The 26,344-nt window shown below is 55.6% G+C and overlaps 9 protein-coding genes across 9 annotated transcripts; 4 read left to right on the forward strand and 5 right to left on the reverse strand.

The window, feature by feature from the left end:
* Positions 1 to 66: 66 nt before the first annotated feature.
* On the reverse strand, positions 67 to 1,735 carry ASPZODRAFT_28382 (hypothetical protein). Its single transcript, XM_022728132.1, has one exon. The coding sequence runs from the start codon at positions 1,640 to 1,642 to the stop codon at positions 527 to 529; it is 1,116 nt and encodes a 371-aa protein (XP_022577886.1). The 5' UTR covers positions 1,643 to 1,735; the 3' UTR covers positions 67 to 526.
* Positions 1,736 to 1,811: 76 nt separating this feature from the next.
* Positions 1,812 to 4,770, forward strand: ASPZODRAFT_161604 (hypothetical protein). Its single transcript, XM_022726529.1, has 5 exons — positions 1,812 to 2,038; positions 2,091 to 2,207; positions 2,291 to 2,991; positions 3,506 to 3,719; positions 3,799 to 4,770. The coding sequence occupies exons 1-5, from the start codon at positions 1,941 to 1,943 to the stop codon at positions 4,730 to 4,732; spliced, it is 2,064 nt and encodes a 687-aa protein (XP_022577887.1). The 5' UTR covers positions 1,812 to 1,940; the 3' UTR covers positions 4,733 to 4,770.
* Positions 4,771 to 5,183: 413 nt separating this feature from the next.
* Positions 5,184 to 7,191, forward strand: ASPZODRAFT_927393 (hypothetical protein). The gene is made up of 3 exons (XM_022730451.1): positions 5,184 to 5,275; positions 5,331 to 5,540; positions 5,697 to 7,191. The coding sequence occupies exons 2-3, from the start codon at positions 5,347 to 5,349 to the stop codon at positions 6,991 to 6,993; spliced, it is 1,491 nt and encodes a 496-aa protein (XP_022577888.1). The 5' UTR covers positions 5,184 to 5,275; positions 5,331 to 5,346; the 3' UTR covers positions 6,994 to 7,191.
* Positions 7,192 to 7,395: 204 nt separating this feature from the next.
* On the reverse strand, positions 7,396 to 8,090 carry ASPZODRAFT_146094 (hypothetical protein; the record flags this gene model as incomplete). Its single annotated transcript, XM_022725142.1, has 3 exons — positions 7,396 to 7,509; positions 7,602 to 7,864; positions 7,943 to 8,090. The coding sequence occupies 3 exons, from the start codon at positions 8,088 to 8,090 to the stop codon at positions 7,396 to 7,398; spliced, it is 525 nt and encodes a 174-aa protein (XP_022577889.1).
* Positions 8,091 to 9,278: 1,188 nt separating this feature from the next.
* ASPZODRAFT_169404 (hypothetical protein) lies at positions 9,279 to 10,604 on the forward strand. The gene is made up of 3 exons (XM_022726892.1): positions 9,279 to 9,716; positions 9,772 to 9,843; positions 9,952 to 10,604. Exons 1-3 carry the CDS (start codon positions 9,530 to 9,532, stop codon positions 10,497 to 10,499), a joined length of 807 nt encoding a protein of 268 aa, XP_022577890.1. The 5' UTR covers positions 9,279 to 9,529; the 3' UTR covers positions 10,500 to 10,604.
* Positions 10,605 to 10,695: 91 nt separating this feature from the next.
* On the reverse strand, positions 10,696 to 14,460 carry ASPZODRAFT_136230 (hypothetical protein). The gene is made up of 2 exons (XM_022724014.1): positions 14,100 to 14,460; positions 10,696 to 14,003 (listed from the first exon to the last, which is right to left on the reverse strand). The coding sequence occupies exons 1-2, from the start codon at positions 14,133 to 14,135 to the stop codon at positions 10,734 to 10,736; spliced, it is 3,306 nt and encodes a 1,101-aa protein (XP_022577891.1). The 5' UTR covers positions 14,136 to 14,460; the 3' UTR covers positions 10,696 to 10,733.
* Positions 14,461 to 14,749: 289 nt separating this feature from the next.
* ASPZODRAFT_136232 (hypothetical protein) lies at positions 14,750 to 19,493 on the reverse strand. The gene is made up of 4 exons (XM_022724015.1): positions 19,292 to 19,493; positions 19,006 to 19,185; positions 15,233 to 18,923; positions 14,750 to 15,167 (listed from the first exon to the last, which is right to left on the reverse strand). The coding sequence occupies exons 1-4, from the start codon at positions 19,463 to 19,465 to the stop codon at positions 14,917 to 14,919; spliced, it is 4,296 nt and encodes a 1,431-aa protein (XP_022577892.1). The 5' UTR covers positions 19,466 to 19,493; the 3' UTR covers positions 14,750 to 14,916.
* Positions 19,494 to 20,659: 1,166 nt separating this feature from the next.
* On the forward strand, positions 20,660 to 23,092 carry ASPZODRAFT_136235 (hypothetical protein). The gene is made up of 4 exons (XM_022724016.1): positions 20,660 to 21,035; positions 21,103 to 21,260; positions 21,322 to 21,859; positions 21,917 to 23,092. Exons 1-4 carry the CDS (start codon positions 20,748 to 20,750, stop codon positions 22,841 to 22,843), a joined length of 1,911 nt encoding a protein of 636 aa, XP_022577893.1. The 5' UTR covers positions 20,660 to 20,747; the 3' UTR covers positions 22,844 to 23,092.
* Positions 23,042 to 25,934, reverse strand: ASPZODRAFT_928943 (hypothetical protein). The gene is made up of 4 exons (XM_022730454.1): positions 25,823 to 25,934; positions 23,820 to 25,753; positions 23,434 to 23,743; positions 23,042 to 23,384 (listed from the first exon to the last, which is right to left on the reverse strand). The coding sequence occupies exons 2-4, from the start codon at positions 25,751 to 25,753 to the stop codon at positions 23,241 to 23,243; spliced, it is 2,388 nt and encodes a 795-aa protein (XP_022577894.1). The 5' UTR covers positions 25,823 to 25,934; the 3' UTR covers positions 23,042 to 23,240.
* Positions 25,935 to 26,344: the final 410 nt, after the last annotated feature.

Below are 26,344 nucleotides of genomic sequence, written 5' to 3' on the forward strand. Positions count from 1 at the left end.
AAGTCTAAAAATCAAGCAGCCGGGTTCGATGGTAGATGCACCTCAGCGAAGCAGACAGGGGGCGCCGGAGAGACCGTGTGGTGGTGGAACGTCGTGGGGGAGTGGTCTTGATGGGTTCTGAGCATGAGCCATGACATCTCTCACGATGTCAAACGGCCCAATCGGGCTTAGCGCCACCTCGCCCTCGAAGGCACCCAAAACACCGGATTCTGGCTGGGCTCAGGTCTATTATTATCCCTCACGCTTGATTCAACAGGATATTATTATCGCACGGTGATATCTACCGGCCTTTTTACAGGGTGGCAGGTGCTGCAACGGATATTCTCGGACGCTGGAGACGAAAAAATCAATATTATCCCGACAATACCTGGAAACTCAGAAAGGAGCCTCGTGTTTGTAGATTACAGACTACGGTCAATTGCCCAAGGAAGGTATCTCACAGCCCATAATATGCAAGCTTCAGTAACTACTGGTTTATATTTATACAATGGGTAGAGGGAGGAAATAGCATGGAGAAAAAAAAACATCAATCAAATGTGGTCTTCTGTCCCTTGGCCGCGATGATCGCACCGCTGAGTCTTTGCACGGTCTCCTTGGAGTATCGCGAGTTATCCTCGACTGCTGGCTTGGGCTTCCGTTGTCTGACCGGTTGAGAGTCTTGGTGCTCGCCGTTTTCGACCTCGGTGATATCAGCGGTATCGTTCTTCCTTCCCTCTCCTTCCTTTCCAAATCGCTTCTTGTATCGTGTCGTCGCGTCTTCGGCAAACTCCATTCTCATCCGTCGACCGAGAAGTTGATTGACCCAGACCCGCCTTTGTCTCGGTTTCTTCGGTTTCCGCGATTTCTCCTTCTCATCAGAACTAGCGTCGTCCGCTTCATCTTCGTCTTCGTCGTCTTCGTTGACCATCATGAACCCCCTCACAGCCGCCTCGGCGGCGGCGAGATCCTCAAACTCAACCCAGGCGTAGCCCTTGCACTTTCCCGTGTCTTGGAATGTGGCAACGTGCACGTTGGAAACGGTGCCGCATGTTGCAAAGTGTTCTTCGATGAGTTCCTTGGTGGCGTCAAAGCCAAGATTGCCGACAAAGATACGTTTCGACGGAGGGTTGCCGGAGTTCGATGCGGCGGCGGATTTGCCCTCTTCCTGCGACTTCTCCGGTCTTCCCTCGAAGTTCTTTGCATCTTTGATGAGGACCCGGCGGCCGAGAATGAGCTGCTCGCTGAGACCCATGGCCTCCTTCAGCGCTTTGCTGGTCGCAAAGTCGACATAAGCGAATCCTCTGTTCTGAGTGACATTATTCCTCGCAGCGCCCTTGGGGAGATGGATTCGAGTTATGGTAGCGTCGGAGAACGAGCAATTGCTCGTGAAGAATTTGCGTATATCATCTTTGTTCGTAGTGAACGGGAGGTTTCCAATCCAGATGCCGTAGTCTGATCGTGTTTCCTTTGCAGGCTTCGCTTCAGTTGCAGCAACCTCTGTCTTCTCTTCAGAGGAAGCATCGGCAGGTGTTTCTGCTCCCTTCTTTTTGGCCTTGCGCAGCGCTTTCTTTGACGGAGGCTCGGGCGCAGATACGTCGATTTCAATCTCGGGGCCATCCTGCAGCTTTCGCTTTTTTTGGGCGCTTTCAGTAGCACTTGCCATCTTCGCTGTATGGATTCGATTCAAAAAAAAAATAATTGATATGTCGATAGTACTTCATATGATTCCAGCGACAGCCCACAGTGCAGAAGTTCTTCCACATGAGGGAAACTTTTTACGGCCGGCTGTATCTACCGCAGACGCAGTCCGCCCCCGGCTTGGCAGCACAGGGCAAGGTCGACAATGCTTGACAGCAAGCTTCTCCAATCCTTTCTCAGCTACAAAGAATTCAGCCTTTCACTGGTGGTTTGGCCGAGAAGTGTCGAATATTGCAAAGGCTATCCATTCTAAGTTCGGCATTATGAACCCGGAGGCAGACGAGGTGCAATCCGTTGCTGGGAGCTTACCGGATATGCGACCAGCAGCTGCCCCTACTAAACAGTCATACAAGTCATTCAAGTAGGCGACACTGCCAGACAAAAAGATCGCAGGACTGACAGAGATTCTTTAGGAAGAAGTTTGCGAAAATGAAGATCAAGTTTGAACTTGAAATGGGAGAGAATAGCACCCTGATTCGCGAAGAATCTCGGATCCAGGAGATCTCCAAAAGGATCCAGGAGCAAAACGAGTATGTGGAAAATGTTGGAAAGACCAAAAAAAAAAAATGAAAAATGAACAATGCTTACTGATTTGTCTCTTCTGCTGCTACAGTCAGCTATTGGAAGTACTTCTCGAGTTCAATGAAAGCCTCCAGATAGCGCCCAGCTTGCGATACGATCTCAGTGCTTCTGCGGACTCAAACCACCTGCCGTCTCCCAAAGAACAGTTTCCACTGTCAAACGACATGCGCTTGGATACCCTACGACTTTCGAAGGAGTTTGCGCCGGCAATGCAGTACCACACCCTGTCAAAGATCCCTCACACGAGTCTACAGACAGAGGCCAATCGCACCGACGACGAGCTGGAGCACAATCTCGGCTACCTCACTCCTGAACATGAGACCGAATATTGTCTGAATATCGACGCAGGGCTAGGGGATGAGTTGGCGGTTCGGCAACTTGCCCGGGTCTCTGATAAGCCCACTCCTGCTGAGCGGGAACGAGAGATTGCTTTGCGAAACCCTGTTTCGGTGCACAACTGGCTGCGAAGGAACCAAAGTCATCTGTCTTTTAACGAGAATGAAGTCGCATCAGAGAAGTCCGGCCCTCGCCCTTCGAACCTCCGCTCCTCGAAGCGCGCTTCGACGCAAGCTCGCAAAGAGGAGGACGTCTATGACGAAGACGGCATTCTTCTCGAAGTCGGGCCTACACCCAAAGGTAAACGCAAGCGTGATGATGATACGGGGTATAGACCAAAGGGAGGTAGCAGTCGGAGCCGAAAGAAGAAGGACGACGCAGGCTCTACTGCCAAACGTCCTTCCAAAAAATCCACAGGCGCGGGGGCATGAGAATTTCACTGTTTATTACTTTATTTGAAAATGCTTAATTCACTTTAAATCTATTACTAGTTTATTCTCTTCACTGTTTTTTGACCGCTAAGGACTCTCTGAACTTGAAAGATCTTCCACATCCTCCGGGTTTGATTACTGGTTAGTGGCGGAATCAATATTTCAACAAAAGCCAACCTATGTGATACTACGACTCGGAGACATCGAATAAGTAAAGAAATAAGACTCGACCACGTTTCAGATCACTGTAATATGTACTATGAGTACCTAGGTACCTACTAACTATGTGGTTGAACAGCAATGACCGGGATAGGATTAGCGCAAGCAGCCTGTTTGTTCTGTTTGCTTTCCAAGCATCGAAATCCGCCGCTTTCTGTGAACAAGAAGTTTGACTTGGTCTGGATTCTGAGACTGCGAAAAAAAAAAAAAAAAGGAACAAGAGCAGACCTGGTTTACGACTTACCTGGTCTTTGTCCAAGAGGATATGGCGATTACTATTCTTCCTCCCGTTGTGGAGGATGTCGATGCGTCTCGTGGCTATTCTGACGCCGATTCCATGTCGATTGATTCTGACGGCGGCGTCGAGCTTACATCACAACCGAACAAGAAGCCTCGTCTGTTTGGCGACGGAAAAATTGGAGCGGGAATCGTCACTCCAGGAGAATTGGTGACTGATGATCCGCAATGGATGAGGTTCGTATTCTTTCTTCTAGAGCGGTTTGCCCAGTCTCGCTCACCCTAACCCACCTTTTTTTTTTTAAAAAAAAAACAGAGGCCATGGAACTTTCACGAACCCACTCTCGACGTCTATCATTGCTACGGTTGCTGGTACTGTCCACAAGACCAACAAGCTGCTTTCAGTGCATCCCATCCGAGCCCGCTACACCCCCGAGATCGGCGATCTTGTAGTCGGCCGCATCGTCGAGGTCCAGTCCCGACGGTGGAAAGTGGATGTGGCGGCTCCGCTGCTGGCCCAACTTCCCTTGTCAGCGATCAACCTGCCTGGAGGAATCCTGCGGCGCAGAACCAGTGCAGACGAGCTCCAGATCCGCACATTCTTCAGCGAAGGCGATTTGGTCGTCGCCGAGGTGCAGAGCGTACACTCTGACGGGGCAGCGTCGTTACATACTCGGTCGCTGAAATACGGAAAACTACGGAACGGCGTGTTTCTCGCCGTGGCCGGCACAGGGGGCAGCGGCGCCTCCAGCTCGACTGTCAAGGGGGGCGCAGGTTCGGCATCTTCGGCCGGTGCGACGGGTGTCGTCCGATCGCGCAGACAGGTGTTCACCCTCCCGACAGCCAACGGCGGCGGTGATGTAGATATCATTCTGGGAGTGAACGGGTACATTTGGATCCATAAGCACGCAGACGGCTCCGCCGCTGCCTCGTCGACCACGGAGAGTGTCTCGATCACCCGCATGGAGGAGATGGTTTCCAGTTCGATCTACTCGAGTCAGAATGACGAGATTGGCCCCCAGACTCGTCGAGAAATCGCACGGCTGGCGCAGTGTATCCGGGTCCTCGTTCAGGGCGGGGTTCCCGTGGACGAGGAAACGGTCACAACAGCCTACGAAGCAAGTCTACAAATAGACCTGGAGATGACGGACGAGGATGAGGACGTGGATGAACGGAGGAGAGAAGGCCGGGAATACCTCGAAGGAACCCAGGCGAAGAAAATCCTCGATTTGGTTCTGCAGCGGAGGTGATGATATTCTAAAAGAAATGAATGGAAGATACCCTTTTCTCTCTCCTCCTTACCCTAGGTACCTATCAGTAGGCTCCAGTCATACCATGAAATATGGTATGATCATACTATATTTGATGCCTTATCAGGCACCAATATATGGTCACGTGTAGATAAGGCAGCAACGGCTCTGGTCCAATGGATTTGTCAGGCGCCAGCTTCACCGCCCCCACTGGAGCGTCCGAATGATGTATTTTGGACGAACAAAGTTCAGGCTTCCATTTCCCCCAGTCCGGTCGAGTCTCTCTCTCTCTCTCTCTCTCCTTCAGGATATCTTTCCCATGTATCTTCCCTTATCGACTGATTATGTTCTTGATCTCAATAAGAAGGATATTTCCAAAACCTCCATACCCATAGGATAGCCAACTGCGTCTGAGTTGTCTGCCAACTTATACTCCAACTATCAATCAAAGATCTTATCTGCTAGTTACTACAGAGTACCTAGAACCTGCTACCTAGTGCCGATTATACCCCACCTCTGAATCGCCTTTACTAAAAATTTTCTCCTTTGCTGAGGGAAGTCGACAAGAACCGTCTTTATAACATCTCCGCCTGGGTTCTTGATACAGGCTGTTCATGATGCCGGACTTGCGTCGACAAGTCCTCGAGAGCGGCAAAACCGTTTCTCGCAAAGCGGCCTCCCGCGAAGCCTCCCGTGCGACCTCTCGTGCGAGCTCCGTTCAGAACTCAAGACAATCCTCTCGCAACGCCAGCAGACATGCATCGGATGATGAGGACGCCGCCGACTTGAGTGATGATACTGCCTGGAGGTGAGTGGAATTCTGTATTGCTGCTTGATTTTTTTGGTCCTTTTTTTTTCCATTGGTGAGGTTTTGGCGATTACGTCACCGCTTGAAAATGGAAAAGAAAAACTTGGAAAAACAATAATATGAGAGAAATAATGATGCTAATCATTTGAGATATAGTATTGCCTCGCTTGATGATCAAGATCTTGCCGATAACCCTGAGCAAGATAATAGCGACTGGCCCGAAGAGCTGGGTGACCGAATTCAAGAGATTCTGGATCGCAAGCGAAGCAGCATCCAGGGCCGAGAAGAAGCCTTTGCGGCCTTCGTCCGGCTGGCCAAGTTCCACTATGTGGAGGAGGAGATCCGAACGTACGTTGGAGAGCTGGTTGGAGCTTTCTGTAAAAGCATCAAGTTTGAGTCGAGTGTGCGCGAAACCACCCTGGCGTTGCGGGCACTGGAACTCCTTACAATCACCGCGGCTGACAGCACTATCTACGAGAATGTCGAGCCGGTGGTAACGCGAGCGATTCGCGATTCGACATCTACCGTTGTGAAGACTGCAGCCATCCATTGCCTGAGCGTGTGCACGCTCCTCGGTGGCGCTGGCGAAGACAGCATCGCCGAGCAGATGACCTTCTTCCTGGACATTATCGCATCGGACGGCCAATCCATCGACGCGCCCGATAATGCAGAATGTGTGACCGCTGCCCTCCAGGAATGGGGACTCATGGCGACCGAGATTGAGGACATGGAGGAGGAAAGCGAAGAAGCGATCCAGATCTTCATTGACCAGCTTGACAGTAACGACTCTGCTGTGCAGATTGCGGCGGGTGAGAATATCGCTTTACTGTACGAAAAGAGCTATACGCCGCGGGAAGACGACGATGACGACGAGGACGAAGAAGAAGATGGAGATGGAGATGGAGCGGACAGTGAAGAAGAGGAGCCGTCGTTCGTTTCGATGAGCGGTGGCGGCAGTGTCCAACGCTCCAACAAGCTTATCAAGCGATACAATCCGTATCACAACACGCCGGAACTGCAACGGCAGCTGCAGACGCTGTCCACGATCCACAACAAACGCATCAGCAAGCGGGACAAGAAAACCTTGCACACAAATTTCACGTCCATCCTCACGACGGTGGAGAACCCGCGGCGCGGCCCGATGTATAACACGGCGCTCAACCACGACACGCACCGGCACTACGGCAGCAAGCTCAAGGTGAAGATCGGGCGGGACGGGGTGATGAACATCGACCGGTGGTGGAAATGGATCCATCTCAACTCGCTCCGTCGCATCCTGCAGGGCGGGTTTGCCGAGCATTACTACCAGGGTAACCGGGCCGTTCTCGACAGTCTCCCCGTCATGGTCCGCATGACGCCCCAATCCCACCGCTCGGCTGCTCGCAAGTCGACCAAGTCGAAACTCAATGCGCGCCGGTGGGCAGTGCACGACCATTCTGATGATGAAATTTGAACATGAACACACTTGAAACTCGGTAGTTTTGGAAGGCATTACAGAAATTATATTATGTTATGGACAATACAAATGGACACTACGAATCATGAGACGGTATAATAAATATATTTGGTTTGAATTATATGACGATCGATCACTATTCCTATCTTGGGTTGGGTTGGGGGAGGGGAAAGAATTAAATTAACAGACGGGCAGAGCAGATGCCTTGAGACTCTGCGATCGACTTTTCCTGGTGGTTTGAAATGAATGTCTTTCGGGATTGACCCCTGTACAAATTCAAACTTTGGGGAAAAAGGATAATACTAGTACAATCCAACGGATGGAAGTTGGCATCTGTTCATGACGACACAAGCTCCATCGTTTTCTTCAGCCCCGAGGGTTTCAGGATAGGAGATGGATTTATGCGGACAGAGCCCACACGAAGGCTCCCGTCAGGGCAACCAGGACGGCATTCTGCTTGAGGCCAGAAGCGCCGCTGGTGGAGGTAGAGGTGGAAGAAGCGGAGGCGCCGGACTGTTCAACAAGCATACAATGAGCATACATCGATCATACGGTTGAAGGTCATATACGACAGGCGGAAAAAAAAAAAAAAGAAGATCACATACAGCAGTGGCAGTGGAGGCACCGGTAGCGGTGGCAGTGGCAGCAGTGGCAGCAGTGCCGGTGGCAGTGGCAGTGGCGGAGGCAGCGGCGGAGGAGGAAACGGGCGTGTCATCGTCACCGCAGGCCTCGGCAGCAGCCTTGACCTCGGAGCCGTAGTACTGCCAGATACCCTCAGAGACGGCGCAGTCAAGGCAGCCGGTCAGGTAGGTGGTGAAGTTGGAGTTGTCGCAATATCCGGAGTCCTCGGACATGAGGATAACCTCGCCTAAGAATATTAGGAAAGAACATTTGAAGAGAAGACGATGAAAGGGAAAGAGAGAGGGAGAGGGAGAGAGAGACATACCACAGTCCAAATGGCACTCATACAGAGGGCTGCCGGGAGCAATGTCCTCACGCTTGTGGAGAAGAGCCGAGCGGCCGGGGAAACGCACGGCCAGGGCGGAGGAGATGAAGACAGCGATCAGCGCCGCGAGAGAGAAAAGACGGAACATCTTGGCAGGGGAGATTGGTTATTGATTTGAACGATTGTCCAGAGAGGAAAGATTGTCTTGGAAAAAAGAAAAAAGGATCGACGGACGGAAGGGTTTTAAACCTTGTCTTCTTATACAATTGAACAGATGGATGGATCGATGACCTCCTCTCTTTCGGCAGGATACAACAGCCCTTTTTAAGCTATGCGCAGCAGTGACTTCCTGACGGCTAGGATGTTCCGAGTGTGGCCACTGAATACGACGGTTCTCGCTCAATCTTGCCGTGCCGTCTCCACCGGAGCATATAGTCTGTGGCTTTATGACTCCGTTTACCAGTCCGCCGTTCCTGGACCACCAACCCAGCTTGTCCGCCAAGCATCTTCCGTGTTTAATCGCGCATACAAAGAATGCAAGTTTTTAGAAGCTGGATGGCCATGGATGGCCGGAGGTGCCATGGGAGGTCTCCCACGCTAACCGTAGCGTCTGCTTTCTAGTCGCGCTGTGCAGCGCCTACAGGAGCTAGTTACGGCGAAGTCGGAGGGAAAAGGTTGGCCAAAGCTTGGCCCATTTCCAACTTTCATAGCCGACGTCTTAGCTAACTACTACTAAGATCAGAAACGAAGCAAAAAAAAAAGAATGAATGAAAGAATAGGAAGAAAGAAAAGAAGGCAACCCAAGGGAAGAAAGAGCAAAGGAAAGCTCGTCTTTCTCAACTCGAAATCGGCCGACACTTTACCCCTCTCTCTTTCGGCCGCACCTCTACGGGGAATAGCTACCTAAGCAGTGGCAGGGTCTTGGAGAGGCGCCGTGGGCAGGGTCCGTGAGAAATTTGCTTGTTATGGAGCCATTCCAGCCTGGGCAGACTCCACCGCAATTCAGCCACTAAACCCACGCTAGCATGGGCAACAGCCAATGGCTGAGCGGAGCCCCCCACCTATCTAATCTTATCAATCATCTCAATCATCTAAATCATCTAATCTGATCCGAACTTGCACCGCAGGAAATGGAGCTCTTTATGGAGCCCTTAATACGGACTCTTATGAGGGCACACTAACTATGTGGTCTGCCCAGTGGCACTATTACGATACTACCTCACTGGCATCCATCCAGCAGGCTGCGAACCACTCCGACAGGATCATCCCTTGTCCACGCCACCTTTTTCTTCTTTCACGTGGTAGCATCGACCGTCGGATTCCTGCCGGGTTTTCTTTCCCCCCCCCCCCCATCTGGAAGTTGATTTTTGCTTTCTTTTCCGCTCCGGTGAGATCCCGTTGGTTATCAAATCGAACACGCCTAGCGGCCCTGTGCTTGACAGGAAAAGTTTAAAAAGCCGACGTTGTCGCTCTCGTATTCACGAAATCCTCAAGGTCAAACAAGCAGTCCTCTTCAAACTCCTCCCCCCTTCCTCCTTCCCCATCTCCCCCTTTCTCCTCTTCCTTGTCGCGTTTTCTAAGCCTATCATGTATCGCTCTACGCTCTTGGCTCTGGCTAGCCTGTGCCTCAATGTCTTCGCTGCAGACGTAGACACAAGCATGGGCGCTGCCGCCTTCCTGTGGCCCACCGACCGTACCTGGGGTGCTTCTGTGGACACAACGGCTCCTTGTGGTTCCAACGCGGGCGTCACCACTCGTACCACGTTCCCTCTGAGTACGTATACTATATAGTATCTTAGAAAGTGTGTGTATGCTAACAATACTCCTAGCGAACGGTGCCGTGTCGATTGTTATGCAAGATGAGGCCTACGACGTCAGAATCGCCATTGCCTACTCTGACAGTAAGATCTTATCATCATATATATATATACATATATATATATACATATATATATATATATATAGAATACTATATGAGATATGGGTTATACTAATATATATAACTACAGACCCCACCAGCAACTCCGACTTTACGACTCTCATCCCCGGAACTGATATCCCAGAAGTCGAGCCCGGCCATGAATGCTACTCCATCTCCAACCCCCCCTCAACGGTGACGGCAGGCTCGAACGCGACCATCCAGCTGAGATACGTCGCCGCCTTCGAGAGCACCACCAACCACACCTACTACGCGTGCGCCGATATCGTGTACGCCACGTACTCTGCTTCGGACGCTGACCCGTACTGCTTCAACGTCTCCGAGACAACCACGACCACCGCCACGACCACCACAACAGCCACCGCTACCGCTACCGCCAAGGCCAAATCCGGCCTCTCCGGCGGCCAGATCGCAGGTATCGTCGTGGGTAGTGTTGTCGGTGCTGCTCTCGCCGCCGGTCTGCTCTTCATCCTTTGGACCCGCTACATGCGCAAGGTCGCCCGTGATAAGGTCGTCGCCGTCCGCATGAACGACTGGACTGCCGCCAACAAACAGGGACAGGAGGCTCAAGCGGCGGCGACGGCGAATCGCCCGAGTACGAACGAGACGGCCGTCTAGAAACAGGTATACTTATATGTATACACCCTTAAACTACATATGTATATATGTATAATCTAGTTACTCCTAGTTATGAGAAAATAATGAATGATGAGTGTGTTGTTGACTTGAGTCGTTGAATACAATATTTAACATACTAGATAGTAGATAGCTAATACAGTCGAAAGTTAATAGATAGTATACTAGATTAATATACTATGAAGTGAAGATTCTATGTATTGGTTATCTTATATACTATTGAAAAACAGGAACAACACCCGTCCACACCCCCCGGCCCCGTTCCTCCCAGTATCCATCCTTGCCCGTCTTCAGGCGCCAGGCAACCTCATCACAGCCGACGGTGGCGCTGTCCGCGCGACTGAACCAGCGCGGCGTCCAGCTCGTGCCCGCGGCCTCCATGTCGCGCCGGCGCGCGCGCTGCCCTTCCTCCAGGCGCAGCTTGACGGCCTCGGCGCGGTCCAGATCGCCGTCCTCCAGGGCGCGCTGGTCAGGCCGCAGCCGCGAGTCCGTCGGGGGTAGTCGATGCTGCTCGATGGTCGTCACCTCGTTCAGAGTGGCGGCAAACGTCGTCAGGCCGTAGTGCTTGGGGGCGTGTGGCACCAGCGGGCCCGCCGTCCACATGGTGATATTGGTCGGGTTGCCATTCTTGGTCATGGTCAGAGCCGTTGTCCACGTCCCTGTCATGCCCAGCGGCAGCTCCTGGCCCGTCGAGTCAAACGCGCGGGTGGTCACCTCCTCGCTGCGTCCGGAGAACATCCCGCCCGCCTTGAAGGCCGTGACGGTCTTGAGCCCCGTCGTCTCGCTAAACACCACCATCTCCCCCGTCGGCTCCACGTACTTCTCCCCCGCGATGATGTTGCGCAGGAACTGCGTCGCCACCGACCAGCTGAACCGTTCGCCGCTCCCGTGCAGGCTCAGCCGTACTTTCCCCTCCGTCGTGATCTCCGCCGACTTGCCCCAAAATTTCTGCGCCGGCAGCGGCGACTGCGACAGGCTCCATTCCTTGCTGTCCGCCTGGTACGCCAGCTGCACGGGGCGGTGCGACACCTTCTCTGCGACGAAGCGGAACCCGCGGTCCTCGCGTACCAGCTCAAACGTCTCCCCCAGCATCGGGTTGAACGGCTTGCGGATCGCCCGCTCGCGCACCCGGCCCGCAGACAGAGACGACACCGCAAACGCAGTCACATAGAGCAGTCGCTCCAGACCGCTGTGGCTACCACTACCACCACTACCAACAGGGATAGCCGCCGCCTGGTCCAACAGCGTTGAGTACTCGAGCACCTCCGCCGCCCGCTGCAGCAACGACAGTGGCTCGTTGGCCGAGACAGGCATCGTGACCTGGGACAGGTCTTTGCCCACATTTTTGCGCAGAAACCCGATAAGACTCGGCGGCATGACCGTCGGCGCTGTGATGGTCGCCCGGCGGCGAACCGGGTCCAGGGGCAGAGGTGCCAGAGCCTTTGGTTTCACAGGGAACAACGAGGCCGAGCGGGGACGCAGCGGCCCTGTTCCCCCGTTGGCCGTCTCGCCATCCAAACTATCTGCCGATGATGATGCGTCGTCATCAGCAATTTCCTCCTCTACTTCTTCTTCTTCGTCGTCGTCGTCGTCGTCTTCCTCTTCTTTACTTGCTGCAGTTGCTGCCGACGTTGTTCTTGTCGCCGCCGCTGCATCTACCGCTCTATCGCCTCTCTGCCCAGCTTCATCGTCGCTATCGCCGTGAATCGTCAGGAAGGGGCTCTGACCACCGCCATCCGTAGCATCGAAGAACTCCTGGGACAGGTCCGACTCGATACTTCGGCGTGACGACACGGTCAACTGCGGCGGGTGCCGTCGATATTTGCTTTCGGCGATGAGGTTAGAAAATTCGGCCACGACGTGGTCGAGATCGCGCAACACGGCCATGAGATGGCCATGCATCTCGTCCGGCGGTGAATCAGCGGTATGGCTGGCAAGACTGGCGGGCTTGCGGTCTCCGGCGAGCGAGGCGACATCTGCTGCTGCCGCCGTCGAGGTCGCCGTCGGGGTCGCTATCGCTGCTGCCACTGCAGGACTCGGCACGGCTAGCTGCGACGTAACCAACGGTTTGAGGGTGACCGGGTAAGCCGCGGCATTTGACTTGCGACGCCAAAACGACGGGCGGCGCTCGCGTCGTTGGTGCTGCTGGGATTGCGATAAGTGTGACTGGGACTGCGAGTCATCACCATTGGCCTCGATGGGCGTCGGTGGAGGAGGAGGGTGATGGTGGCTATGGTTATGCGGGCTAGGCGAACGGGCGCGGCCGCGTTGGTGGTCATTGAACACGGCCGTTGGCGGGGTGAAGTACTTCGGGTCAGTATTCTGGGCGAGGCGACGGACGGCATCTCTGGAGCCAGAGATGAAACTGACGAGACTCTCGACGCGGGTCCACTCGCGCTCCTCCTCTGGGCTGACGGTGGCCATGCGCTGGGTGGGAATACGAATGAGCGACGGCAGGTCCGTCGGCCTCACAGTGTCAGCCAGGGAGTGAGACGAGGCCTTCTCGAGGGCACGCTTCCACAACTGGAAGTCATTGTCATTGTGGGCACGCAGATGCCAGATCTCGGCACCCGAGTCAATGGAGATCTCGCGCGTCTTGTCGTTAGTCGCGACGGCGGCGAGGGAGAGCGGGATCGCGCCGCGCAACGCCGCCGAGTTCCGGTCGTGGTAGTACGACAGCGTGGAGGAGGTGAAGTCGAGCGAGAAGAACCGGCGCGCCCATCCTTGATGTTTCTTCCGTCGCCGCTTGTGGAGTATACCCGTATGCACCGGGGCCACGGCCATGGCCGCCACTGTCGACGACGAGTCCAAGCTGCTCTTACTCCTGGGCAAGGGTTGCGGCGGCGGTGGCTGCTGTTGTTGTTGTTGTTGTTGTTGTTGTTGTTGTTGTTGCTGCTTCAAATGCGTCCCGGACGCTGACCGCCCCCAATTCCGAGCTTGTCTTAAGGATTCCGTCGAGCCTCCATCCTGGAGGTTGGAGTGCAGGCTAGGTAGATCGACGGTGGTCGCCGCCGCCGCCGCCGCCGCGACGCCAGGAGCATGGCGCGAGGCATGGCCGGACTGCGGCGGAACGGCGGTCGGATATGTCAACAGGACAAAGGTGACCATCTTCCCGGTGGTCTTGGAGAAGGTATTATCGAAGACGAGAGCGTAGTTGCCGCCATCGTGGACCGAGACGTCGAGGGTGCCGGTGGTGATCTTGTCGGCCTCACACCTTCCAATCCACTTGATGGGCTTGAGACCGATCCCCGTCAGCTTCTCGACGGCCGTAGAGACGCCCGCATTGGGGTTATTGGGGTTATTATTGGGATTGGTATTTGCCACGGCATTCGGATTCGTGTTGGCCGTCTCGTCGGTCGCGGGGACGCTGAGGGCGGAATGGCCGGGATGCTTGAAGACGCCAAAGTTCAGCGATCTGCGATGCGGCTGGATGCTCCAGGAGATGGTATGCTCGGGCTTGACATGGATCCAACGGACGAGATACGACTAGATTGTTTATTTGGGTTCCGAATCAGCACGCAAGCAGAAGTAGACACAGGCCTGGGCGGAGGAGGAGCGAGCTGGGCCCCTTTTGTTACCTACCTTGCTGTGGATCTCGAGCTCCTCCATTCCCACCATGGCTGAACGTTCTGCTCTGGTGAATCACAGGGCGTCGTAGCAGTGTGATTTCTCAAATCGATCAGGGCAGATCCAAGGATCTTCAGAGCCCGAGAGGCACCGTAGGGCACACCGGCGAACGTCTCGAGAGGCTGACGTGGCGCGACGACTCGGTCCTGGGAGGAGGATTCTTTAGGGGGAGTGCGCGTAGGCTGGCAGGAAACAGTCAGTCTCCGAGTCGACCAGAGGAAGAGCAGGGCCCAACGGCCATCGATCCGCTGAGATGGAGGGCAGGGAGAAGAATTGGTGCGGCGTGGAATGCTGGGAGAAAGGTTCGGGGGGATGTTGAAAGAGGGAGTGGAAGGGAGTGAGAGTCGCGGAAGGTTGAGGAAGAGGTGAGATTTAACCCCAGCAGCTGACAAAGGGGAGCTTTGGCTAATTAAAAGTATTACTTTGAAGAAAGTAATCTTCAAGAAGTAGAACTATCAGGGTAATTATTTCATTCTTAATTGGACTTTGGTGTAGAATCTTATTGTTGTTTTTGGCTACAATATATACCGTGGACATCTCACTACTAGAACCATATAATCATATCCAAAGCCGAATATTAGACAAGATTGAAGAAGATGACTGGAATTCAACTATCGCAACGCCATGTCCACTATAAGTTACAAGAACCATATGGGAAAGAAAATCGGTGGAAGAAGAGAACAAGAAGAACACCATTCGATCTCGATGCTCAGGAAGACAGGAAGACAGGAAGACAGGAAGACAGGAAGACAGGATAGAAGAGAATGGAGATTTATCGCCGCTTGCCCGACTGCATGTTCATAAACAGCAGCTTGAAGCCATTGCACAGCGCACGCATGTCCGGGTACTGGTTGCGCTGCAGCTCATAGCCCTGGGGGATCACTTTGACCGGCCAGCTGTGCACCGGCACGCTCTTCCCAGCCTTGAAACACAGGAAGAAGTAGCCTGGATGCCGGGGATCCAGGCAGAAGGCGTACGAGGACCGTTTGGGGTTCGCCTCGGTGTACTTTTCGAGCCATTGTTCTGTGAAGAAAGTGTTAGCCTGGAGGAATGTCTGAGAAGAAGAAGAAGAAGAGAAGAAAACAGACCGGTATCGCTTTTGCTGATTGCCTGGTACTTCTCGTGCAGCATCATCTCATCAACCTTCTTGGCCATCGCCTGGACGTGGTTGACGATCAGATCGTCCAGATCGCTGTACGTGTAGCGGCCACCGATCTTCAGCGTGCGCCCGACCGAGAACTCGTTGGCCTTGTCCAACTCGAGCACGTCGATATGCTGGTAGACCCCGTCGGCCACCTTCCACGTCACGGCCAGATGGTCCGGGCCGTTGGACGACGGCCGGATCACGACGTCGCCGCGACTCTGCGTGCCCAGGAACTCCACCGCCTGCGTCGAGTTGAACGGCCGGAACAAGGGGTGCTTGATCACCCGCATCGTCCGCCCGTCGCGCTGCGTCGTCTCCTGCAGCGCCTCGCGGTCCTGTTGCTCCTGGCGCTCATCCCACTCGCTTCCAAAGTGCGCCGGCGGCTTGCGATACGCCCGGCTCACCTGCTCCTCCCGCAGCGAGACGTTGCAGGTGAAATTCTTGCGGTTCAGGAACAGGATCTTGGCGGGCACGGTCTGGTGCATGCTGTACAGCGTCCGCACGGGGATGTCGTACCGGTCCGTCATCTCGTTCTCCGGCACCACCGCGTCGATCCCGCAGTCCAGCTTGCCGTCGATGTGGTCATCCGTGATGCGCTTGATCGAGATGGGCACCACCATCTCCTCCCTCAGCGTCTCCGCCGTCTCCCCCGTGAACATGGTGAAGATGTCGTCCGTGCTGAGCGTGACAAACTGCTTCCGCAGCTCCTCGTACGGTTGTTGTAGCTCTGCCCGGATGGTCTCTAGCGTCGCTCGCTTGCGTTGGTTCAGGTTCTTCTCCAGCTGCTCGGCATACTCCTCCAGGATCAGGTCGTTGACGCGGTCCTGCGCCTCCTCCCGGAACAGCTTGCGTACGATCGCCCCCTGTCCGTTCTCGTCCGTCTCCGCCTTGATGTCCTCCTCGTCCAACTCAAGCGCGTCGGCCGCCATCTTGCGGGCGATGTCGTAGTCTTCCGGGTGCACACGTGTGTTGTCCAGCGGGTCCGCGTCCGGGTCCGCATTCTCAAAGTCAATGTACAGGAAACTCGCGCAATTATTCCACACCTTGACTCCCATCGCCGGGTACTGCGCGTTGACCCCGAGCAGCTCTACCCGGTTGTTCACCATGCCGCCGTTCATGTTCACGATCTTGACCAGATGGGCGGCCTTGCGCGGGCCCAGACCACACACGTATGGCAGCAGGTTGGCCGTCGCCGTGTCGCTCACCGCTTCGTTCATGTCCACCCCGACCAGGTTGACCATGTCCACCAGCGCCGTCTCCAACTGCTTCAGCAGTAGTTCCTGGGTCACCAGCTGCTGGCCCGGTCTGAACTGGATGGAGACAATGTCGCGGCCCAGGGATGCATATTCCTTGAGAGGATTCTGCAGGTACTTGGCCAGGGCGACACAGTAATGAGTCAGGGGCGCAAAGCCCGGGTGGTCCTTCTTGGCCCGCTCGCTGTTCTGGTACAGGCGCGCCACCTCGTCGTTGACAATGACCACTTCCAGGGGATCGCTCACCTCGTCGTCATGGTCGTCTGTGTAAGGCGCGCCCCGAAGATCCTTTCGATCCACAAGCTCAGACAGTAGCTTGTATAGACGGCGTGCCTCGGGTGACATGCCGGAAACACCGATTACGTCCGGCTTGCGTCGCTTGATGAGATCCACTAGATCCGCCACGTCCTTACCGTCGGCGATCCCGCGGTCCCTGTCCCCGACGGAGAGATCCTTGAACTTGCCGTTCTCCAGCACGCGTCCATCTTCCTCGACGTAGGTCCAATGGATGGGCTCGCGGCCCACGATACCAGTCCCCGTGGATAGCGCGAGCACGCGGGGTACCGTCCCCAGAATCATGCCCTTGGGCTTGTAGGGCGCCTGGTCCAGCCGCTGCGAGAAGGCTTCGCGGCATTCCTTGGCGACGTGGTTCTCACACTCCTGCCGGATGTTCTCCTTGACGCTGCGGTTGATCAGTCGTTCTAACTTGCCCAGCGCCAGGTCAAGTACATCGCGACGGATCCGGTTCCAGGCATCGGCGACCTCGCTGAAATTATCCGACTCGATATCCGCATATAACCGTTGCCGGAAGTGGTCGAAATTTTCGAACCGGACCTTGACCTCCACCAGGCCTTCCTCCTCTGCCTTGAGCATGCGCAGGTACAGCTCGGGCTGGCGCGCGATATCGCTGAGTTGCTGGTTGCGCAGGTACTTGAATTCGTAGTACGGATGCTGCTCGTCGATGCGTTTGAGGCCCTTGTCGGTGCGGAAGCAGTCGACCACCCCGTTCATGTAGTAGGCCTGACGGATGACTTTACGCATCTTGGGGCTCATGACCAGTTCCTCGGCAAACATGCGCTTGGCTGCCGACAGGGCGTTGGAGGAATTGGAAAAGTCCGTATCCAGCAGGCCGTCAGCCAGCTCCTCGGGTCGCTCGCTGGGATCCTCGGTGTACTGCCGGCGACCCTCCTTCAGGGCATTCTGGGCAAAGGCATCGGCCGTGATGCCAAAGGCTCGTACTAGGGCGTAGGCCTTGCCGTTGCGGACCCGTTCGAAGAAGCTCTTGCCCGTGGCCTTGCGGCGCTGGGATTCGCCGTTGGCCTCGCCACTGCCGTTGACCAGGGCCAGGTCGCGTAGCTGCGAGGCGTACTGGAAGTGGATGTAGTCCTGCACGTCTTGGAGCTCTTCCATGGTGACGGCGGTGGCCAGCATGTCATCGACGATGGGGTCGCTGACGGTGAAGACACTGTTGAGATTGTCGTAGGTCTTTTGGATGGTGTTGCGCTTGTCGACGAGGGCTTTGAACTTGAGGTCGTGGTCGAAGATGTCCCATAGGTCGGTCATGTTGAGAAGCTTTTCGGCTTTCATGGTGTAGCGTGGCCCATCAGGGTGGCGGTGATTGTTGTTGTCGTCGTCGTCGTCATCGTCGTCGTCGACAAGCACCTTGGAGGCGTGGATCATGTAGTCCTTGCGGTGCTGGAAGATGAAGGGGACCTCCCAGTCATCGGTGACAAGAAATTCGAGAACCTTGGCAACCGAGCGCTGGAAGGGGTCCCGCAACTCCGGGTCGAGGCGCTTCTTGAGGAGCATCAGGTTTGAGATCCAGGCCGCTTCCTCCCGGAACTGCTCCTCGGTGAGGACGACATGGCGATACGGCTTGCGGGCGATCTGGTGGCGTTCTGGTTCGTCGAGCAGTCGGATCTCATTGTCCTCCTCGGTCAACATCTTCTCCGCCAACTGCGACGGCTCGAAAACGTCCTTGAGATTCAGGTGTTTTTCCTCATCCACCTCCTGCTCCTGCTCTTGTTCCTCCATCTCCAGTGCAAACAGGTACTCGTTGCCGTCGCCGAAAGCCGCACGCATATCCTCGAGGGCGTTTTCGTCCAGTCCCGCCGCTTCAGTAGCACCCAGCCCCGTTATGCCTTTCCTGGCGGGGCGAGCGATCTCCAGATCCTCCCGCTCCTGCTGGAGCTCGTCATCGGAAAAGACATCCTCTTCGATGAAGTCATCCATTTCATCGTGGGCGGTTCTGCGATGGCTCAACTGGGCGTAGTCACCTGTGTCTTCCTCCTCGTCGGAATTGAACATATCGTCGATCCCCTGGGAGGGTTGTCGGGGGTCGCGGTCTTTGTGGCCACGCTTAAGACGTTTGAATTTAGATTGCTATAAATGATGTTGATTCAGTAAAAGAAAAAAACAAGAATATCAGAAAGCGAAGATGGGACATTGACAATGCCTTCCTTACCTCTGCGGCAACGGGAGGCTGAAAGTCCGGGTTGAGCTCGCCGATGAGCTCGAGATCTTCCTCATCAAGATGCTCATCTTCGCGCTCCCGTTCCTCCCGGCGACGTTTCCTCTTCTCTCGTCGGCGCTCTGCGCGCTCCTCTAACTCCTCATCCTCGTCGACAATGAAGCCTTCGCGGACCTAGCCAAAACAGAAAAACGCCCATGTCAGTCACGGCGAGTCGGCAGAGCAACAACAACAACAACACCATCACCAACTGATGGGTGCATTAGTAGCGTGGACATACCGCACGCGCCGCCTCCTCGTCATCGTCTTCCTCCTCGTCCTCCTCGCTGGAGTCGTCGTAACCCCCAGCCGTCCCAGCACCTTCGCGGACCTCGCCATCATAGTCTTCGGAGTGCTCGTCGTTTTCCTCGTCGTCCAGCACAGCCTCGCCTTCCACCAGGTCGCGGGTGCTCATCTTGCTTTTGCTGTAGACAGCTGAAATTGAACAGAAACGAAAAAAAAAAAAAAGAAAGACTGGCACGGAAGGCAGCCAGACGGAGAGAGGAGAGAGATAAAATGGCCCGGGAGGAAAGTGAGAGGCTGCGAGCTGCCCCGGACGAGGATCTCCAGCCACAGCGTAGAAGTGGCGGTGCGCGCTAGGATGTAATAGGTATGGATGTGGCGGCATGTAACACGTGATGGATTACTAATATATTGCATCACATGACTCAATCACATGATATCACATGACATCACATGATTATCTCTCACTCCTCCAAGACACTATTGAGCCTATTCGTATCGTATTCTGCGCAGGAGGCCATTGGTATTGGGGCCAATATCATTCTAAAACCGCTCGCCAGAGCCTCCCAGGCAAGGAACTCCTACCAGGCAGATATTTACCAAATATCTGACCCTGTATTCCTCGATTTCCAGACGTAGGACACCGGCATCAACAGAAGGATCCCAGGGCACAGGGTAGATAGAACCAGCTCTTCTGGATAAAAAAACAATAATAGCAATCTACAACCTGCAGTCGAGGTTTAATCTACCAGCTGTCGAAAAGCACATCTTCAACACCAGACTGTAGGCCATACGGACCTTTTTCTCCAGATATCGACAAGGCCACGTCGGTCCGTCGTCCGTCGGCCATCTGAGACGTCGCTTGCCTTTGCCGTGTTTCACTCTGATTGTCACCACGCTGGACGTTCTGGAGCAGCTCACAGCCGCCGTCCATCGCCCACACGACAGCCTCCAGCCTCCAGCATCCGAACACGCCTCATCTCGCCTCCAGCTTCTCGCCGCGCCCCTCCCCCCCCTGTTCGCCTGGCTTTCCCCTGGATTGGGCGCCTGTTGTCCCTCCCTCGTCCGGCCCAATCCGTGCCGCCAACACTGCGCGCCTGCCGCAGCGACTCGCCCTCGTTATCTCATTCGTGCTTCATCGCAGCCCAGGCATCACTTCTCCAGCCAGCAGCAACCGGCAGACAGCTGCAACAGATTCAGAGAGAAGGCTTCTCGCCTTGAACAGGCCCGGCAGTCGGGCGCTTCACTGTCCCTCCCCCCTCCCTCTCCCTCTCCCTCTCTCCCTCTCCCTCTTCCCCCCTCCCCGCCCGCACAGGACATTCCCATCAACAAAGGAAAAAAAAAAAAAAAACAAGGGTGAAGGGGAAGGAGATATATCGAATCGGATCAAGGGAACGAAAGAAGAAGACCCCCCGACTCACCTACGGAATCAATTCCCCAGTCATTCATTCATCATGGCGGACCCGTTCAAGGCTCGCACGCTGAAACGCAAGAATGTCAAGGGCCTTGCCTTGAATGCCACGCCGAAAGCGACCTCGAACCCATCCGACGGCGATGCTCAGGTTCCCGGCGCCATTGGAAACACAGACGGCAACAGGGCGGACACGTTGGAGATCGGACTCGAGTTCCAGCTGGATCTCCGCAGCGAGGATCTCGTCCCGCTCAAGGAGCTCGGCGCCGGCAACGGAGGGACGGTCTCGAAGGTGATGCATGCTACAACCAAGGTGGTGATGGCCAGGAAGGTACGGTTTATAAAGAAATCAGATCGACGGACCAGTTGGATGGATGAACAGACGGCTAACGAGATAGATCATCCGCGTCGACGCTAAAGAGAATGTGAGGAAGCAGATCCTCCGCGAGCTGCAGGTGGGCCATCACTGCAACTCCCCTTACATTGTGACTTTTTATGGGGCGTTTCAGAATGAGGCCCGAGATATTGTGTTGTGCATGGAATACATGGACTGCGGGTGTGTTTTTGCCAGTGTCCCTGCTGCCTTGAGGGAATACTGACGTCGGACGCCTCTCTAGGTCCCTGGATCGCATCTCGAAAGATTTCGGCCCCGTGAGAGTCGATGTGCTGGGCAAGATTACCGAGTCGGTGCTGGCTGGGCTGGTCTACCTGTACGAGGCGCACCGCATCATGCATCGCGACATCAAGCCGTCCAACATCCTCGTCAACTCGCGCGGCAACATCAAGCTGTGTGATTTTGGCGTCGCCACCGAGACCGTCAACTCCATCGCCGACACGTTTGTCGGCACCTCCACCTACATGGCTCCGGAACGTATCCAGGGTGGCGCCTACACCGTCCGCTCGGACGTGTGGAGCGTCGGCCTCACCGTCATGGAGCTCGCCGTCGGCCGGTTCCCCTTTGACTTGGTCGACGGGCCCGCGGGCGACCGCGCCAGTGTCGGTCCCATGGGCATCCTGGACCTGCTCCAGCAGATTGTCCACGAGCCGGCACCAAAGCTGCCCAAAAGCGATGCCTTCCCCCCGATCCTACATGAGTTCGTGGCCAAATGTTTGTTGAAGAAGTCCGAGGAGCGGCCAACCCCGCGAGAGCTATACGTATGACCTTGAAGTTTTTGATTCCATTTAATATACTCCTCTAACCCCCCCAATCAGGACAAGGATGCCTTCCTCCAGGCCGCCAAACGCACTCCCGTCGACCTTCAAGAATGGGCCATCAGCATGATGGAGCGTCACAACCGCAAATCCTACCTGGCACCCCCGGCCCCTAAATCTCTCAAGGACACCAGCAGCTCACCACAGGTTCCTCCGCCACGTCCGAGCAGTAGGCCATCCAGACCACCGCAGCAACCGCCACAGCAACAGCAGCAACAGCAGCAACAGCAGCAGCAGCAGCAGCAGCAGCCGCCACCGCCGCCGCATTCTGTACCCTCAAGACCTCCCCGAGCGAGCCCAACCCCAAGCTCGATCTCCGGCGACATCCCGCTGAACATTGCCTCGGACGCTCGGCCCAGCTCCAACCCGCGATACCACTACTCCTCCTCTCGCCAGAATTCGTACTCGGACTCGCGTCAGAATTCCTACTCCTCCTCCTCTCGCCAGAATTCCTACTCCTCCTCTCGCCAGAATTCTTACTCCGACTCCCGCCAAGCAGCGTACGCCGACCCCACCCGTGCGCTGTCCCTCGAGCATCTCTCCCTCGAAAGCCCGCCGCTCGACCGTCGCGATCGAGAGTACTACCATCACATCCGCGAGCGAGAGCGCGAGTATCATTCCGCTCGAGACCGCAACGGAGACCGAGAGAGACCAGGCCGTCGCCCCTCCCGACCTAGCCTTTCCACCCCAGACTACTCCTCCGTCCCTTCTCCCATCGACAGCTCTGGCTCCATCTCTTCCCCGTTGCGGCCCCCGTATATGCCCCGCTCGGCGAGCTCCCATAATACACGCATCGGCTCTTCCTCTTCTTCCTCTTCCTCTTCAAGACCCGCTCTCCCGCTACAGCCTGCTGCCTTGCCTGTCCGGCCTGCCCCGTCGGCGTCGGCGTCGCCTGTTTCAACCGGGTGGCGCCATGCAAATGAATAAATCCTCTTCCTCTCTCTTCTCATTTCAAATCTGTTCTTTCTTTTCCTCGTATTCAATCTTCGTCATGTTTTGATATTAGATGCATGGAGGGCGTTAGTCAATTGTATAGTTCTATCTACCTTTCATCTTCGTAGTCTCCATAGCTCTTTCATAGCAAGATACTCAATCCTATTCAATCATTGCCTGAAAAGTACCTACCTACCTAGTTAGGTAGGTAATTCTTCACTTATCTATACCCCAACACCCCACCTAAACACCAAACCAACATCACACATCCAAATAATCAATAGAAAAAAAAAATATCCATACGATACATGAAGAAAAAAAAAACTCCTTCACTTCATCATCAATTCCTGGCCGTAGCCCGACGTCAGGCCTACCTTGGCCGGCGCGGGTGCTAGATCCACCATCCCCGGCGTAGATGTCGACGCCGACGCAGGTGCCGTGGACCCTGTGGTAGCAGATGCTGGACCAGAAGTAGGCGCAGTAGATGCGTTAGTGGTAGTGGTAGTAGTAGTAGTAGTAGTAGTAGAAGGTTTCCCTCCGCGACTACTCGACCCGCGCGGAGTCCCTCCTCCTGCTCCTGCTGCTCCTCCTGCTGCTCCTCCTCCTCCTCCTCCTCCTCGTCCCCCGCGTGAGGCTTCTGTCGTATTGCCCGTATGGTTCGTCCCAGTGGTCTTGTCCTTGTCGGACTCCATCGCCTGTCGCGCCGCCTTGGATACGCGCGGCTTGCGGTTTGCATTGCCTCCGCGCGACCCTGGTCCGCGCAGCGGCAGGCCGGTCTCCTGCGAGACGGGCACCGCAGCCGCGATGGCAAGATGCTGGTGTGTTGTTGTCGTCCCGCGACCCCGACCGGAACCTCGGCCACGGCCTCGGCCTCGTTTGATAGTCCCATCGGCCCTAAGTAAGTTAGCAATCGGGAAATGCAGGAATGCATAGACAAGAAAAAGAAAAAAAAAAGAAAAAAAAAATATACCTCTCGACTTGGACCTTTTCTCCCTCCGCCACCAATGGTCCACTGTAAACAAAGAAGCCGTCCTTGCTGGCCGCGGCCTGTTCCTGCCAAGCCAACTCGCTGTCATCGACGAATGGATCGTCGCGGTCGTAGTCCTCCATCTTCTTCTTGCGGCGCTTCTTGGTGCTGTCCTCGGCCTCCGGGGCCAACCCCGCGCGCCCATTCAGCGCGGCCATGCCGCCCATCGCAATGTCGCCGTCTAGGTCGCTGTCCCGCTCCATGTCAAGACTGAGATCCTCGTCGGCGCTTTCGCCAGCCGAGAATGCTTTCCCCCCGCGGTCGGTCTTTTCCAGGGCGGCGCCCGCGGCGGCCACGCGAGCCAATCGTTCACGGTGGGCAGCTAGACGCGGATGCAACGCAGCAAAGCCGTACTGCTCTTCCGCCAGACGGGCAAAGTTGATGATCTGGTTGCCGGTGCCTTGTAGGGGTACGTGCAGGATAATGCTGGGAGTGCTGCGAGGCGAGCTTGAAGTGCTGTCGTCGACGCCGAACAGCGCGGTAGAGATGAGGCCAGAGCCCTGTGGCAGGGGCGGGGCCTCTTTGGCCGGACGAGTCGGTTTCGGGGAGGGGGCACTCGATGGTGGAGCAGTGGAGGTGCCCTTCTCCTTTTTGGTTGCCGGTTTTGACGACACCTTGGAATTCGTAGCGGTCTGTGGCTGCTGCGACTGATCGGTATCCACCTCCATCATGGCGGGAGCTGTAGCTTGCGGCTGTTGCGATGATTCTGACGGTTGTGAAGCGATGGTGGTGGTGGTAGCGGTGGTAGGAGCTGCACTGATCGATGATTCCGGTGGTCGCAGCTTTTGTGACGATTGCACCGGGGAGGGAGACGCCGGTAGGGACGAGGGGGCTAGAGACGAAGATCTTATCGTGGTTGCCGGAAGCACCGAGGTCCCGTATGCTGACTGGGAGAGGGGCTGTGTGGGCTCCTTGGGCGCCGGCGGCGGGTCGATGATGCTGGAGATGGCAGGGGAGGCACTGGCCCGATACGAGGAGGTATGTGGCGAGACATTGTAATTTGTGGCAGTATGGGAATTGTTCTGTGTCGGGGGGCTGAACGGAGTGCCTCCAAAGGCCGACCGGATGGGATCGTAGTTCTGACCACTGGTCCTGGTCACTGCCGGGGCCGCTGTTTGTGACTGTGACGGGGGGGGTTGCGATTGCGGCCGAGGCGGCGGGAAGGATTGAGAGAGATATGAGGTAGAGGGACCGGCGGTAGTGGTGGTGGTGGTGGTGGTGGTACTGGTTGGCGGCTGACTGGTGTAGGAAGAAACGGGTGGCGGAGGAGACTGCGACGGTGGTGGCTGGTGATATGGGGTATGATACTGCGGCTGCTGGTGATGAAAGAGCTGGAGTGGTGTCCCTTGCGAAGGTGTCGGTGGGAGAGACTGTTGTTGTTGTTGTTGTTGTTGTTGCTGCTGCTGCAGCAGTGGTTGATGCGGCTCGGCCTTGGGAGTCTGCAGTCCCCCAGCGGACGAAGCCGCCAGCAGGTCCGGGAGCCGGGCCTGCTGGAGGCTGTCGGCGGCCTCCAGCTTGGGCTTCTTGCGCGAGGTTGATGAAGGGGTGTTGGTGGAGGAGACGGCCGAGGAGGACTTTTCGCGGGGACGGCGGGCGCGTGGCTTGGGATCCTTGTCCTTCAGCTCCTTTTCGGGTTGGATTTCGGCTGGCGGGAGAGCTTGAGCGCCGTTGAGATTCGTCTTGGCCTTATCGCCGTCGGGATCGGCGTCGTCCTTCTTACGTCGTGAGCGACGCGTCGTGGTCGGAGCTGTGACTGCGGTGGTGGTGGTGGAGGAGGAGGAGGAGGTGGTGGTAGGAGCGGTTGTGGTGGCGGCAACGCGGCCTCGCCCTGGGTCGTCCGACGGGGGCCAAACGGCGCCGGGGGGTTCGTTCGACATCTATCGAGACATTAATATGGAAAGATATGGGTAGTAGTGAGTGGCAAGAGAATTATGAGGATAAGATACCGTGTGGATGATAGATAGTCGACGGTCGGAGGGAGATTTAGAACCGCCAGACCAGACAAGATGATTCAGTGTGACAAACGCGAGGGAAGAGCGATCAAGAATCAAACGAATGGGAAATTATCGGGATCCTCGAGATGGATCAGGAAAATACCGAGAAGGAAGAGAAGGGGAGACGGATGAGGTGGTGATGTTGAAGTCGGTGCCAGCGTTGCAAGGTTGACTGAAATGCTCCGTCCGACACGACAAAATGCAAATCAGGAGCAAAGCCGAGGGGAAACGGCAGGGCAGAAAGCAGGAATGGGGGAGTGTTGGCAAGGGCGGAACATCAAAAGAAAAAAAAGAACAAGAACCTCTCGAGACGATTGCGTTGGATGGGAGTAGTTGAGCGAAGGTGGAGGTCTAGCAGAGAGGAAGGAGAGACAGGAAGAGAGAGAGAGAGAGAGAGAGAGAGGAGAAGAGATGCAAAAAAGGAGGCCTAAAGGAATAGAGATGAAAGACGTAGGGTAGGAGCAAGAGCAGAAT

The sequence above is a fragment of the Penicilliopsis zonata genome, assembly GCF_001890105.1.
Source record: "Penicilliopsis zonata CBS 506.65 unplaced genomic scaffold ASPZOscaffold_19, whole genome shotgun sequence".
NCBI classification, from domain to species: Eukaryota; Fungi; Ascomycota; class Eurotiomycetes; order Eurotiales; family Aspergillaceae; genus Penicilliopsis; species Penicilliopsis zonata.